General features: G+C 42.3%; 1 protein-coding gene and 2 long non-coding RNA genes across 4 annotated transcripts; all 3 read left to right on the top strand.

Moving 5' to 3' along the window:
* Window positions 1-7,087: 7,087 nt before the first annotated feature.
* Window positions 7,088-10,890, top strand: LOC147023703 (uncharacterized). Its single transcript, XM_085890353.1, has 5 exons — window positions 7,088-7,289; window positions 8,883-9,055; window positions 9,598-10,138; window positions 10,366-10,560; window positions 10,690-10,890. The coding sequence occupies exons 1-5, from the start codon at window positions 7,149-7,151 to the stop codon at window positions 10,888-10,890; spliced, it is 1,251 nt and encodes a 416-aa protein (XP_085746479.1). The 5' UTR covers window positions 7,088-7,148.
* A 140-nt stretch (window positions 10,891-11,030) lies between these two features.
* Window positions 11,031-11,936, top strand: LOC147023702 (uncharacterized). Of its 2 annotated transcripts, XR_015059752.1 has the most exons (3): window positions 11,031-11,157; window positions 11,275-11,373; window positions 11,495-11,936. It is a non-coding gene; the product is annotated as an uncharacterized LOC147023702 (long non-coding RNA). The 2 variants fall into 2 exon arrangements; XR_015059751.1 differs by having other exon boundaries at window positions 11,031-11,373.
* A 2,075-nt stretch (window positions 11,937-14,011) lies between these two features.
* Window positions 14,012-15,830, top strand: LOC147023701 (uncharacterized). The gene is made up of 2 exons (XR_015060341.1): window positions 14,012-14,431; window positions 14,737-15,830. It is a non-coding gene; the product is annotated as an uncharacterized LOC147023701 (long non-coding RNA).
* Window positions 15,831-16,795: the final 965 nt, after the last annotated feature.

Here is a 16,795-nt window from a genome sequence, read left to right as displayed (position 1 = left end):
TGTTGTTTCTTTTTTCCCCAAAGGCCCCTCAGAAGAGATGCTCCTTCCTGCTTACCTGAAACCATCCTTCCGGTTGGAATGTAAGTTGCCAAGATTATTGTCTTGCATCACAAATTATTCCAAACTTTGCCGAAACTACATGTTCTTCACCTGCATCATGTCCCATTTTGTCTGTGCCTCAGAAGTGTTGAGGACAAACCAATATTTTGCTGAACATGAATCCAGACATGCATCAAACAAATGTTCCAGTTGGTGGAAGTCTGGTATGAGTGTTAATGTATACGTATCAAAGTCATTGCCTCCACCTGGATGATTGGTTCACGAGCGCCAGCCAGAGTGACCACCATATTTGTTGTGTCTGTGTGTCTGTATGTATGTCTGTCTTTCTGTCCAGAGCACAACTTCATGGGATGTGATCCGATTTGGATGAAACTTGAATATGATGTTGATATCCATGCCTTGTTTTGTCTTCCTGGCGATGGGTGTCCCACACCCATTGTGGGCGGAGCCACGCCAACTTGTAATTTTTGTTTTTTCTCGATTTTTAATCGAAATTCCCGCTCGAGAAATTGTGCACATTGGCCATATGTACAATATATAAAAAATTCAGTTTGATTCGGTCAATTTTGATGGAGAAGATAGGTTTTGAAGAAATGGGTGGGAGTTTTGCACCAAAGGTCATAATCCTTGACCTTTAAGGGCCGCAAAGGTCAAATTTTCTAAGTTGTGGGAATCGAACCGGGTTTTCGACCTTCTTCGACAAACTAACTCCAATAAGCTATCGCACGTATCCTGTTTCCTTGTTTTAATGTCTACAACATTTTTTGTGACCTTTAAAGGTTATGCAAAGGTCAAATTTTGAAAGTTGTTGAACGAAACTGGGGTTTCGACATTTTGCAGCTAATAACCTTCCACTCGTACCACATCATGTTGATCATTTTTATAGCGAACGCAGTGAGCTGCATACTTAACGCGTGCACGTGAGAGAATAGGAAACAACAACAACAACACAATACCCTGGCAATTGTGAATCCGTGTCGTTCGCTCTGACCTTTTGCTTCCGGTTGTTTTTAAACACTGTGCGGTGTATAAACACGATTGGGTTTTATTTCTATCTTGTGAATATTACTTCACGCGTGCACATGTGAGAATAGGAAACAACAAAAACAACACAATACCCTGGCAATTGTGAATCCGTGTCGTTGCCAATGACCATTTTGCTTCTGTTTTTTTTTTTGCTTCTGTTTTTTTTTGTTTCCGGTGTTTGTCATGGGGAATGATGCATGCCGGGAGATAAAGGCATCGTCGGAGACATGAATGACCCAAATAATATCACACATGGTGTATATTTCCTCCACTGATTTTAATAAAGATATCTCTCGCATCATCAAAAAATAATTTTTAATCGTGATTTACGTTATTTGATCGCTGATCCCGAATCCAGGCCGAAGTAACCGGAAATTGCGTATTCAGTTGTGAACCAGTTATAGGTAAAGTCAGAAGCGAATGTAAGAAGTATACTACGTTCGCTTCTAGTATTAATTTTTTTTCGATGAGATCCTGTTCTCGGCGGTGTAGTTGTTGTTGTGAAGGTAAAGTTGAGGTAATATTTATTTTTTCAGATGAGATCCTGTTCTAGGCAGTGTAGTTGTTGTTGTGAAGGTAAAGTTGAGGTAATATTTATTTTTTCAGATGAGATCCTGTTCTAGGCAGTGTAGTTGTGAAGATAATGTTGAGGAATTTTTTTTTTCAGAAGAGATCCTGTTCTCGGCGGTGCAGTTGTTAATGTGAAGGTAATGTTGAGGTATAATGTCGAGGTAATATTTATTTTTGCACATGAGATCCTATTCTCGGCGGTGTCGTTGTTGTTGTGAAGGTAATGTTCAGGTACTATTTATTTTTTTCAAGGCAAAAAGACTTTAATTTGATATATTTAAGAAGCGAATGCAAGAAGAACTCGACGTTCGCTTCTCGTCTTTGTCTATTCCACATTAACTTGGTCAAAAATTATCACATTGTCTCATCCTTGACTTCTGAAACAATCCACATCGTCAAATATCGCTCGTGAACCATTGTCGCCTACCGGCTTGTCTTCTTCTTCTTTAGTTTTACCACACCCGATACACCGCCAGAAGTACCTCCACGCTGCTACACCGCCCCATGCACTCCACCCCCGTTTTGCCGCCTGCAGGAGACTCAGGACTCCATGTTGGGCCAGACCGGAAGTGACGTTTCTTCGCAATCACGGAGCACAACCAACCACAATCAGCAATCATCATACGTTACACCGCCCTCAATGTCCTCCACCGCATTACACCGTCCTATGTTCCCCCATTCCCCTACACCACCCTATGTACCCCCATTTCCGCTACACCGCCCTATGTTCCCCCATTCCCCTACACCGCCCTAATCCACGTGAAAATCTCGTTTATTTATAATCCTCATTGTGTTTCATCATCCCTGCCCTGACGACATGAAGCCAATCGATTCTCTGTGATGAAATCGCCATTTTTAACCTGAATCCAGAAAATAAACGGGATTTTTATTTTTGAATTTAAAACACAAAACAATTCACACCGAGTTGATCCTTGTTGTAAATTTTAATTTAATTTAAACAAACTTTCAAACATTCGAACTTGTGCTTTGTTTCACTTGAGTGTGGGTTTTGTCAGTTTGTGAAGAACAGTACATGAAAACAAATATTACAAGTAAACGCACAGACGTTTATCGTGACGCACAGACGTTGATGGTGACGCACAAACGTTCATCGTGACGCACAGACGTTCATTGTGACGCACAGCGCGGATTCCACGACAGACTCGTTCACAGCGACAGAAGCAAGTTTACAAGCTCTGACAATGTGGACGCTGATTGGGATCATTTGTATCTTCATCTTCAGACTTTTTTCTTGCGGAATTGTCCAGCTGAACTCAGAACGGGAAATGTTTGTGTCTGCGAATCAGACTCGTCACGGACGATGGATTCTCAAGTCAAAACGGGTGAGGGGTAACCATGGGAACATGGGAGGGGGTGAGCTGGGGTTCATGGAGAGAAGAGAAAGTAAAATAAACTAAAGTACAGAACGACAACAAAAATATTTAATTCAGTTTTACATTTTGTGAACTTTCACTTTTCACGTTTCTCCTTTCCATTTGTGACTGCTCACCTTTTACCAATGTGACGTTCATGTAGATTGATTCGGTTTGTGAACAGTGATCAGTAAGTCTGTGGCCTCACTAAAATGTGATTGTGAAAGCCCCCTGAGGGTGAAACTTGGAGGTTATTTGGCTTGAGATTCCTTTTTTTTTCACTGTGTTTCTGGTGAGGATTTGGTGAATTTACATTTTCAAATCTCCACAGACAGTGCAGCTGTGAGGGTACGAGAGCATCCCAAAATCAGACTTTTTTCTGTGGAAACTGATGAGGTCTTTGATATATAAAAATTGTGTAAATGTAAAATTCAAATTAACATCTCCTGACATCATGTGGGGCCACAATCAACCCCATACCTGGAGTAAACTTAATGGTTGGAGTGGTGGGCTTGGGATCCCACGATCCTCAGTTCAAACCCTCCTCGGATGTATAATTAATACCAGGTGGGGTTGACTCTGCCTGTCATCCTTCGGAGGTCGGCAAAATGAGTGCCTCCATGCTGGTGTACTGTGTCGGAGTGGTGACCCGTCCAGCATTGTGTTCAAAAGCCAAGGACTCTGCTTCAGCAGCACCAACGCTCTGCACAGAGTATGGTCCCACTGGATGGATGGAATCACCCCCGTAAATCAATGATGTAAGGACTTGGTTGTTGCTGAACTCGGTGTCCTGGTTGAATGAGGTGACTCCAGGATTCACAATTGTAAATATTAATCACAAAATTATAACCGAGGGGGTTTTACAAATCATTGTTATTGTAGCACCAGGCATTCATCACCTGGGATATTCAAGTATCGAAAGGTGTCAGATTTTAAAAACTATAATTTTAGTTATCTCACTATAACTGAACCTACACCACCGAATGGTTAAACTTCCCAAAATCCAGGCTGACTGCAAACCTCCATCTTGCTCCTTACTCATCCCGTCAGTAGAACCGCATTCCAGAGGTTGTGATTTCCCACTCTTCCCTGCAGGTTCTTCAGCAGATAGTGAACCCTTATCTCATGTCATCCTCCCCATTTTGACCCACCATCTTTATTACCCCCCATTAACGCTCCAAGCCTGACCCCCTTACTTGCAGATTGCAGTGTTCCCTTTCCCTCCTCTCACTCTTCTCTCCTCCTTTCCTGTTTGTCATTCCTTCCTTGATGGATCCAGGAGTTGCTGTGCTTCCCAAATGACAGCTCGTACTCTCAATCACCTTGCAGTTCCATGAGCCTCGATCGTGTTGAGTAAAAAAAATGGACGAGTTTCAGATCAAATGCAGAAATGACAAACTGTTGAAAGATGGAGTAGGAAAGAAAGAAAGAGTTGATTTTTAGGGTGTTGAAAATGTCAATTGATTATAAAATATAATTTGTGGTGTTTGATGGATAAAACCCACTTTCATCACATTTAATTTCTATCCTGACACTGCTGTCCATGTCCACGTGCACAACAACAACAACAACAACAACAACACAATACCCCTGGCTGTTTGGAATCCGTGTTGTTAGCTATGACCTTTTGCTTCCGGTTGTTTTTAAACGCTGTGCGGTGTATAAACACGATTGGGTTTAATTTCTATCTTGTGAATATTACTTAACGCGTGCACATGAGAGAATAGGAAACAACAAAAACAACACAATACCCTGGCAATTGTGAATCCGTGTCGTTGCCAATGACCATTTTGCTTCTGTTTTTTTTTTTTGCTTCTGTTTTATTTTGTTTCCGGTGTTTGTCATGGGGAATGATGCATGCCGGGAGATAAAGGCATCGTCGGAAACATGAATGACCCAAATAATATCACACATGGTGTATATTTCCTCCACTGATTTTAATAAAGATATCTCTCGCATCATCAAAAAATAATTTTTAATCGTGATTTCCGTTATTTGATCGCTGATCCCGAATCCAGGCCAAAGTAACCGGAAATTGCGTATACAGTTGTAAACAAGTTATAGGTGATGTCAGAAGCGAATGTAAGAAGTATACTACGTTCGCTTCTAGTATTAATTTTTTCAGATGAGATCCTGTTCTCGGCGGTGTAGTTGTTGTTGTGAAGGTAAAGTTGAGGTAATATTTATTTTTTCAGATGAGATCCTGTTCTCGGCCGTGTTGTTGTTGTGAAGGTAATGTTGAGGTAATATTAATTTTTTTAGAAGAGATCCTGTTCTAGGCGGTGTAGTTGTTGTTGTGAAGGTAAAGTTGAGGTAATATTTATTTTTTCGATGAGATCCTGTTCTCGGCGGTGTAGTTGTTGTTGTGAAGGTAAAGTTGAGGTAATATTTATTTTTTCGATGAGATCCTGTTCTCGGCGGTGTAGTTGTTGTTGTGAAGGTAAAGTTGAGGTAATATTTATTTTTTTTAGATGAGATCCTGTTTTAGGCGGTGTCGTTGTTGTTGTGAAGGTAATATTGAGGTATAATGTTGAGGTAACATTAATTTTTTAAGATGAGATCCTGTTCGAGGCGATGTAGTTGTTGTTGTGAGGTAATATTTCTTTTTTCAGATGAGATTTCAGATGAGATGAGATCCTGTTCTCAGCGGTGTCGTTGTGAAGGTAATATTTTTTTTCGATGAGATCCTGTTCTCGGCCGTGTAGGTGTTGTGAAGGTAATGTTGAGGAATTTTTTTTTTCAGATGAGATCCTGTTCTCGGCGGTGTAGTTGTTGTTGTGAAGGTAATGTCGAGGTTATATTTATTTTTGCACAAGAGATCCTGTTCGTGGCGGTGCAGTTGTTAATGTGAAGGTAATGTTGAGGTATAATGTCGAGGTTATATTTATTTTTGCACATGAGATCCTATTCTCGGCGGTGTAGTTGTTGTTGTGAAGGTAATGTTCAGGTACTATTTATTTTTTTCAAGGCAAAAAGACTTTAATTTGATATATTTAAGAAGCGAATGCAAGAAGAACTCGACGTTCGCTTCTCGTCTTTGTCTATTCCACATTAACTTGGTCAAAAATTATCACTGTCTCATCCTTGACTTCTGAAACAATCTACATCGTCAAATACCGCTCGTGAATCATCGTCGCCTACCGGCTTGTCTTCTTCTTCTTTAGTTTTACCACACCCGATACACCGCCGGAAGTACCTCCACGCTGCTACACCGCCCCATGCACTCCACCCCCGTTTTGCCGCCTGCAGGAGACTCAGGACTCCATGTTGGGCCAGACCGGAAGTGACGTTTATTCGCAATCACGGAGCACAACCAACCACAATCAGCAATCATCATACGTTACACAGCCCTCAATGTCCTCCACCTCATTACACGGCCCTATGTTCCCCCATTCCCCTACACCACCCTATGTTCCCCCATTCCCCGACACCACCCTATGTTCCCCCATTCCCCTACACCACCCTATGCTCCCCCCTTCCCCTACTCCACCCTATGTTCCCCCATTCCCCTACACCACCCTATGTTCCCCCATTCCGCTGCACCGCCCGAATCCACGTGAAAATTTCGTTTATTAATAATCCTCATTGTGTTTCATCATCCCTGCCCTGAAGACATGAAGCCAATCGATTCTCTGTGATGAAATCGCCATTTTTAACCTGAATCCAGAAATTAAACGGGATTTTTAATTTTGAATTTAAAACACAAAACAATTTACACCGAGTTGATCCTTGTTGTAAAATTTTAATTTAATTTAATAAACTTTCAAACATTCGAACTTGTGCTTTGTTTCACTTGAGTGTGGGTTTTGTCACTTTGTGAAGAACAGCAAATGAAAACAAATATTACAAGAAAACGCACAGACGTTGATGGTGACGCAAAGACGTTCATGGTGACGCACATACGTTTATGGTGACACACAGACGTTTATGGTGACGCACAAACGTTCATGGTGACGCACAAACGTTCATCGTGACGCACAGCCGTTCATCGTGACGCACAAACGTTCATCGTGACGCACAAACGTTCATTGTGACGCACAGACGTTCATTGTGACGCACAGCGCGGATTCCACGACAGAGTCGTTCACAGCGACAGAAGCAAGTTTACAAGCTCTGACAATGTGGACGCTGATTGGGATCATTTGTATCTTCATCTTCAGACTTTTTTCTTGGGGAATTGTCCAGCTGAACTCAGAACGGGAAATGTTTGTGTCTGCGAATCAGACTCGTCACGGACGATGGATTCTCAAGTCAAAACGGGTGAGGGGTAACTACGGTAACATGGGAGGGGGTGAGCTGGGGTTCATGGAGAGAAGAGAAAGTAAAATAATCTAAAGTACAGAACGACAACAAAAATATTTAATTCAGTTTTACATTTTGTGAACTTTCACTTTTCACGTTTCTCCTTTCCATTTGTGACTGCTCACCTTTTACCAATGTGACGTTCATGTAGATTGATTCGGTTTGTGAACAGTGATCAGTAAGTCTGTGGACTCACTAAAATGTCATTGTGAAAGCCCCCTGAGGGGGAAACTTGGAGGTCATTTGGCTTGAGATTCCTTTTTTTATCACTGTGTTTCTGGTGAGGATTTGGTGAATTTACATTTTCAAATCTCCACAGACAGTGCAGCTGTGAGGGTACGAGAGCATCCCAAAATCAGACTTTTTTTCTGTGCAAACTGATGAGGTCTTTGATATATAAAAATTGTGAAAATGTAAAATTCAAATTAACATCTCCTGACATCATGTGGGGCCACAATCAACCCCATACCTGGAGTTAACTTAATGGTTGGAGTGGTGGGCTTGGGATCCCACGATCCTCAGTTCAAACCCTCCTTGGATGTATAACTAATACCAGGTGGGGTTGACTCTGCCTGTCATCCTTCGGAGGTCGGCAAAATGAGTGCCTCCATGCTGGTGTACTGTGTCGGAGTGGTGACCCGTCCAGCATTGTGTTCAAAAGCCAAGGACTCTGCTTCAGCAGCACCAACGCTCTGCACAGAGTATGGTCCCACTGGATGGATGGAATCACCCCCGAAAATCAATGATGTAAGGACTTGGTTATTGCTGAACTCGGTGTCCTGGTTCAATGAGGTGACTCCAGGATTCACAATTGCAAACATTAATCAGAAAATTATAACCGAGTGAGTTTTACAAATCAGAGTTATTGTAACACCAGGTATTCATCACCAGGGATATCCAAGTATCTAAAGGTGTCAGATTTTAAAATTATAATTTAAATTATCTCACCATAACTGAACCTACACCACCGGTTGGTTAACTTCCCAAAATCCAGGCTGACTGCAAACCTCCATCTTGCTCCTCACTCATCCCGTCTGCACCACTGCATTCCAGAGGTTGTGATTTCCCACTCTTCCCTGCAGGTTCTTCAGCAGACAGTGAACCGTTATCTCATGTCAACCTCCCCATTTTGACCCACCATCTTTATTACCCCCCATTAACGCTCCAAGCCTGACCCCCTTACTTGCAGATTGCAGTGTTCCCTTTCCCTCCTCTCACTCTTCTCTCCTCCTTTCCTGTTTGTCATTCCTTCCTTGATGGATCCAGGAGTTGCTGTGCTTCCCAAATGACAGCTCGTACTCTCAATCACCTTGCAGTTCCATGAGCCTCGATCGTGTTGAGTAAAAAAAATGGACGAGTTTTATATCAAAGGCAGAAATGACAAACTGTTGAAAGATGGAGTAGGAAAGAAAGAAAGAGTTGATTTTTAGGGTGTTGAAAATGTCAATTGATTATAAAATATAATTTGTGGTGTTTGATGGATAAAACCCACTTTCATCACATTTAATTTCTATCCTGACACTGCTGTCCATGTCCACGTGCTGTACGCAGATTATCCAATCCAAGTACCTTCACCTGGGGAATATCAATGAACAAGCCAGGCAGATGCAATGGATTGGGCTTACCTGGTTCAGCCTTGTGTTGATCGTAATAATTGCGGTCATCACCGCATGGTCTCGTGGCTGGTTCAGAAAGAAGAGAAATAAAAAGTGCCTCATTTCACGGTAAAGAGCGATGTGTCACATGTTTAGTTTTGGAATCTCTCACTCAGCTTGTCCTCCACCTCATCAAGGTTCTGGTCTTTCTTCGTTTCCTTCCTTTGTCCCAGTTTCTGAGCCCGTCCCTCATGCAGCAGGTCATGGGGTTGTGTGTGTGTGTGTGTGCGTGTGTGTGTGTGTGTGTGTGTGTGTGTGTGTGTGTGTGTGTGTGTGTGTGTGTGTGTGTGTGTGTGTGTGTGTGTGTGTGTGTGTGTGTGTGTGTGCGCGCGCGTGTGCAGGTCATTTACCAATTGATATTTTGTCATCAAATCTTCAACAAACCTTTCTTCTGAAAACATGAAGAACACTGTTTAATAAAATGTATAAATATAAATACACACACAGTTTATATTTTCTATCCATTGTTTTGATTGTTTATTTTGAGTGCGGTACAAAGTGGATGCGGACGGGCTTTGTGTTATGGGATGCTTTCTCGTTGTCGTTTTGTTCTTTCTGAAGTTACTATTCTTGCCAGTCGAGTCTCATTCAGGAAATATTCTCTTTTGTAGAAGTTACAGGATGATGATAGAACAGCTGCGAGACATGAACATCAAGCTGATCAGCCACCTGGAGCACCAAGAGATGGAGCAACAGCAGAACCAGGCCGAGCAAATGATACTACATGAGCTTCTTGCCCAGCACGAGCACGTAAACTCTGAAAATTTTGCGATTATTGCAAAAGAAAATCAAGAATTGAAAGAAATTCTCCAAAACCTAAATGTGAATCTGCTGCAAGTACATGAAGTGGCACATCAGCATCAACAGCAAAATGAGGACCACAAAATGAAGGAGCAGCAGTTTCACGAGAAACAAGAGGAAACCAACAAACAACGTGAAAAACTTGCACGTGGAAACAAAGACCTGAACGAGGAGGTCCAGCAGCTGAAGAGCAAGCTGATACTTCTTGAGGAACAGCAGAAGCAGCTCGATCATGAAAATGTCCAGGAACATAATTTGAAAATGGAGGAGAGTCAACACCACAACAACTCTCCAGGAGCCTCCCGGCACTGTGTGGACACCCCAAATCAAGAAGGTTTCCATCCTCGACCGGTAAATATCACTCATTGTTGATAATCAACATGTGTGGGTGGTTTCACATTTGGGTAAATTAAAAATCCTTTTCTCGAGCAATGCACGAAGTTCTGAATGAAATCACAACTTTGATAAACAACCAACTCGGTTTTCACAACTAAAAGTCTCAAGCTTTGTAAACCTCAAATCTTTCAAAACCTAACTTTGTCACTCAGACCTTGACTTCTGTTGTTTCTCTCGCTCAGGATCTTCTCAAACTCTTTGGCACTTTGCTAAACAAAATGACCCCAGATAACTATCACCATCTTCTTGCAATGATCATGGCTCTAAACATCACGTCCACACATTTTGAGAGAATGGTTCAGATGATCGTTTGTCAAGCTATCGCCATGCCCAAACATTCAGCGGTCTATGCAAGTTTATGCCAACACCTCACCACGGTGAGGAGCTTTAAACACTGATGGAGGTCACATGTTGGAACATCCTGGGCTTATTGAACACTTTTGCTCTTTTTCACATTCTCAGACCCTTCTACCCACCATGTCACCACCCTGCTTTGTCTTTCACAGATTGAAGTACCAATGGGGGACACAGCCAGAACATTTGAGACCTTTCAGCAAATTTTGCTCAAACATTGCGAGGAGGAGTATTGCAAGAGTCTTGCTGGAATCAGCTGCATATGCGACATCAAGAGCGTTGAAGCCTCCAGATTGGTTAACTTGGGAAAATGGGTGATAATTGAAAAATTGTCCAAAAAATGGGAATTTTGATCACACACTGACGTCGTCTTTCAACATTTCTTTTTGTCCAGGTAAACGAGGATGAACTGTGCACCCTCTTGATATCCAGAAAATGCTCCTTGGGAATCATCCGATTCATTGGGGAGCTCTATAAACTTCGGTGCCGTCAACACCAACACCATCGTGCATATTCTGGCCGAGTTGCTCAGAGATGGAAGAAACCAATCTGTGGAATACATCTGTTGCATGTTGAATACCGTGGGAAAGGAACTTACTTCTGACTTGACGGATAACGTGGTAGATATTATATTCTGATCTATGACAGACATGTTCAATTCCACTTGGGATTTTCATGAAGATCCATCACATAGCTTTTCGTGTCGATGACTTGCCAATTATTTTGTTCCTCAACAGATGGATGAATATTTCCACCATTTGGAGTTAATTCTGAACGAAGGAAAGTTGTCAGCTCGCATTCTGTTGATATTGCAACGATTTGTGTTTCACCGCAAGGTAAATGCCTCACTCTCCCTTTTCTAACCACAATAACCTTCCTGCCACAGACATCTGCAAACTATTCAGTATATCCGACTATCCGTGTCAACCCATGTCTGACATGTCTTTCCTTAAACAGCGCAACTGGGTTCCATTGAAACAGTGAAGATCCCTAAACACCAGCTGAAAAACAAAGGACCGGAAGATGTCGATCAGCACGGTGGAAGACCGACATGATTGTGGACTGTATGGTCTCGAAAAAAAACACAACCTCAAGGCCCACCCCCTCACCTTCACAGGTTGTCTGAACTGCTTCCAGATTCAGTCTCAACTCACCTGAATTAGTTACCTGAACTGAATCTAGTTTCTGTCATCGTGGAAGATCGTTGATTGTTGCATTCTTCCTTCCACCCTTCAATCTGTGTCTGCATATCATATTCAACTCAGAAATGCTCAACATCTCGACCTCCCTCGGTGAAACACTCAAAAGTACAAAAATTCCATCATTCCTTTTTTCACCGAAATACTTAATTCTGTTCTGAGGATGTTTATATCAATTACATGTTTCATATTAGTTTGAATTGTGTTTTTGTTATTCCCCGCCGCGTGGCGGAAGGGGGATATTGTTATCACCCGATCGTCAGGCTGTCCGTCCGTCCGGGCGTCAACATTTATAGCTGTGAGTGTGATAACTCATAAACTGTTTGCCATATCGATTTGAAATTTGGTTCACACATGTACCACCTGAAAAGGAAGAACCCCATTGATTTTGGGCGTGGCCGGATCCAAGATGGCCGACTTTGGCCGCCATTTTGAAAAAAATGTTTTTCGTAATAAATGGAAAACCGCTCATCTGATTTTAATTATTTTTGGTTCCTACGTTCCTCACCCCTGGGGAACTTTTTCGAGATGATGAACAAATGGTGTCTTGTTTCCAATTCTCCTCCCTCATTATCTGGAATATGGATGACCTTTTTCATTCAATGGTGGGGATTCCCCATCTCTGATGGTATATTTTTGTCTATGATCTTGTTGATTTAGATTTGTTTAAATATAATTTTTCTTCGATTTTGATGTCACCCTTGTATCTTTGTATCTATCAATCTTCTGTTTGGCTTTACCAAGGATGTTTTCTTGAAAAAACCGAAATGATGATGATGATCAGCTCACCGTAAACAGTCAGTCGACTGAATTTCCTCCAAAATATCAGCTCACTTTCACCGATTGGTGAAACTGCCTCCACATTGAATCTCAGCTCTACTGACTCTTGTTTCTGCCACCAGTTAGTTCACTTCAGTCAGATGTTCTTTCTCCAAAATCTCAGCTCACCTGAACCAGTTGGCTAAACTGCCTCAAGATTCGTGTATTACCGAAACTCAACCGGTCAGCTGTGCTCAATTTGGTTTCTCTCAACAACTCACCTTAAAGAGTCCACTGAACTTCCTCTGATATGTCAACTCACCTTAACCAGTTGGCTGAGCTGCCTCAAGATTCAGTCTTACCTCAAATTTAGCAGTCAGGTGAAGTGCCTCCAAATACACCTAAATTCACCTTTACCAGTCAGCTGAGCTGCACCTCATTTCTGTACTCGGCTCACCTTCAACAATGCTGAACAATCTCATGAGATAATCCGACAACGTATCATTCAAAGGATTCCTCTTGATGTGGAAATGGCTGGGAAGAGGCGGAATGAGAAACGGAAACGGGAAGATGATGAAGGTTCCAGTGAAGAGCACAGTATTGACCAGGTAATGTAAAACCAGGTAATAAACTTTGAATGATTCCATAGTGATTGTTCATTTGATGGTATTATCTGTGTGAGCAAACAATGGCTGATATTTTATAAAATGTACAAGTGAATGTTTACAGATGCTGACAGGAAACTTCATGTCCCCTTCGATACGACCACGTGTGCTTGATATTGTATCCTTCATGTGAAGCACATTTTACACGGCACTTGACGTTTGTCACCTAAGAATCATCATCTCCTCCACTGGGTGTTGCCTCAAAACCATCAGAATGAAAACATTAGTTCCATTTGATAATTTTGTATCGACGTACAAAACGCAATTCCCCAAAGCACGTTACATCCTACGTACGAAACGCAATTACCCAAAGCACGTAACATCCTACGTATGAAACTCAATTCCCCAAAGCACGTTCCACCCGACGTATGAAACTCAATTCCCCAAAGCACGTTACATCCTTCGTATGAAACGCAATCCCCAAAGCACGTTACATCCTACGTACGAAACGCAATTCCCCAAAGCACGTTACATCCTACGTACGAAACGCAATTCCCCAAAGCACGTTCCACCCGACGTATGAAACTCAATTCCCCAAAGCACGTTACATCCTACATACAAAACGCAATTCCCCAAAGCACGTTACATCCTACATATGAAACGCAATTACCCAAAGCACGTTACATCCTACGTACGAAACGCAATTCCCCAAAGCACGTTCCACCCGACGTATGAAACTCAATTCCCCAAAGCACGTTACATCCTACATATGAAACGCAATTACCCAAAGCACGTTACATCCTACGTACGAAACTCAATTCCCCAAAGCACGTTCCACCCGACGTACGAAACTCAATTCCCCAAAGCACGTTCCACCTGACGTATGAAACGCAATCCCCAAAGCACGTTCCACCTGACGTATGAAACGCAATCCTCCAAAGCACGTTTTTACATCAATTTGATGTGGAAGTGAAGGTGTTTATTGCAACATTGACCTTTTGCATATGAAAACCATGTGATTCAGGAAATTGGCCCAGGTGTTTGGAAACGTTTTTGGAACAAACAAACAAACTCATTCTTACGTATCGAGATAGTGTCATTGCACTTCCACTGGTCATGTGTGGAGAATGATGATTGACGTGTACAATGTGACAGAACAGAGAGCCAAGTAAATGTGGATGAAAAGGAAAAAGTACGTAAAGTTGGTGAATACATCACAGTGCTTTTGTAATGTTGTGATTCCTTGCAGGAGAATCCCAGGAAAAGAAGGAGTGCAATCACCCACAGAGTTGCAAGAGGATTGTCAGATCTGGGATGAGAGGAATATTGAGGTAAGGGACACAAACAAGATATTTTGTGTCAATGTGGAACACCAGATATTTTTTCATGTTCACGTCTGGTTCAAGTTTCCCTTTGTCTGGCAAATTCCCCATTTTCTTCTTTACAAAGTGTAAGCCCCAATTTTAGATCCTCATTTTCGTTATGATCATTTTTATCATGATGCATGATCCTCATTTTTGTCTGAAAGGGTCCTTCCAACCCTTTTGCCATTCCATTTGATGTGTGCGTGTGCACATTGCTGCCTTGATTCATATTTCTTGGACCTGTTTTTCTCGGATGCCCTTCCTGTCACAAGTTGGTCCCACCAGATGGATGTTTTTTTTGACTCAGCTTCATCCTGGGACATTCCAATCATCTTGAAAGCCTTGGTGTCCTCAGCGTGAAACTGACCAAGGTGTGAGGCAGGGGTGCCAGCCCAGACGTGAGAGCAGTTCTCCATCAAGCTGCGATTGAAGGCCTTGTCATTTGTCAAAAGTTGTACGGGAGGAAAAATAGAGTGCTCGGCCCATCGTTATGGAGAGATGCCAAGACTTGCAATGGTGGGTGAAGTTGGTGATTTAGAACCATGATAGTGTAAATGTTTAAAATGTAACGGCAATTGTTGAAATGTTACGGCCGTGACTATTTCTCCTTGACAACACGCAAGTATGAATTTCTCCCACCCCCAACCCCCACCCACCTCCCCTCCACTGAGCTCCAAGTTCACAGTTTCTGGGCCTTCTGCAATGAAAAGGCCAGCACAAGGACGTCGATGACTCACCATCGCTGCGAGACGACCCATGCTTTTTGTTCATTGAAGTGGACCACGAGGACCAAGAAGACTCCCATATGCCGCAGTCACGTGGTCCTACCACCAATATGTTGCAATTCACAGCAAAGAAAAGGCCATCGTGCTTTTTGTTCATTGAAGGAGGCCACGTGCATCAAGGAGACTCCCACGTTGAGTGGCCACGTGCTCCCACCAATATGTTACCATGAACGGTGTTGGGGAATATTCCTCTCTTAGAAAAGAGACCTTTTGCTGTCTGTCTTACTGGGTTAAAAGTTACATACTTTTCGTCTCTTCATAATCATTTATTAAATTGTAAAAACCTATAACCTACTGTCTTATCCTGTCACCGCGTGTACACTCCTGGACGTTTGTTTAATTCCCTCGAAGTCCAAGGTGACTGTTATGATAACACTGTACCTTTGACATTAATTCTGTTTTTGCTATCCATGTCTGTGTTCTTTTAACCGACATGCTTATCCAACCCTCCCCCACTCTCCCAATGTATTTCTATGAGTAAGAAGTTCATTGTGGTGTGCGAGGGTGAGAATAAACTGGTCGGTGCTGACCTCTGAGTGTTTGAACTCAAAAGGGAAATAAATTGTTCTCTGAGAAAAGTACTCTTGTTGTGGAAAGTGAATTAATCGGTGTCTTTTGATTTGACGAAAAGGATTTACAATTGAGTCGGTTAAACGGTTAGCTCAAAGCAAGAGAATAAAATAGAATTCCAGAACAACTACAGAATTCCACAGCGATCACAACGAAACTTCAAAAGTCAAGATCAAGCCGAGAATTCCCCATCAACGGTGAAGTGAAGATCACCGTGCTTTTTATTCAAATGTAGGCCACATGGGTCGAAGGACTCACCTCGTGTTGAGTGGCCATGTTGTCCCAGTGTAAGAATGTGAACCCTTCAGGTTGAAGAATGCCATCAAGCTTATGGGCAGAGGTTTTTGCCAGGCATTGGGGAGCCACTAAAAATATCTCTGGACTTCAAATGAGCGGAATAGTGCCCACCTGGTCAACTCAACTTTTTCTCTCCAAATGTACAGAATCCGAATGTGAAGTATAAGTGATGTTTAAGGCAGAATGGCGAGCCATAGTTACGCAACGCATTCGTTTTTCTTTTTTTTTCAGCAGAGGAATGTGATTGTAAACAAAAACAGGGTCAGAGGAGGGAGAGTTGTGCAAAATATGGGAGAAGAAAGAGTGGTAGAAAAAGAGGAATGGAGGAAGTTTGAACAGCCTCGGGAGAGACTTAGTGAAGAGGCGGGGGTCATGTGACGGTTGTGGCCCGGGGTTGGAATTCGTGCACCCCCTGAGGGAATGGAAGCACACACACATAGATATTATTTATTTATTTCGTGTTCTCTTTGGTGTTCGCTAAATCATATCAATGTGATCAATATGCATTGTGCATGTGTAAGCAGCATAAGTGTCTGTTCCTTTCCCCTCTTTCCATCCACCTCTTTTTCTCTATCTTTCCATCTCTTCCGTTTTACACCATTCTCTTCCATTCCTCACCATTCACGTTCATTGCTCGCCTGCTCACAAACCCATTCATTCATTTGCTCACATGGTAGCA

Source organism: Eptatretus burgeri, chromosome 7, assembly GCF_056783735.1.
Source record: "Eptatretus burgeri isolate ZD-2024b chromosome 7, Ebu_testis_v1, whole genome shotgun sequence".
In the NCBI taxonomy this organism is placed as follows: Eukaryota; Metazoa; Chordata; class Myxini; order Myxiniformes; family Myxinidae; genus Eptatretus; species Eptatretus burgeri.
Note: the sequence above shows the minus strand (reverse complement) of the source record. Positions and strands in the feature narration are given on the sequence as shown.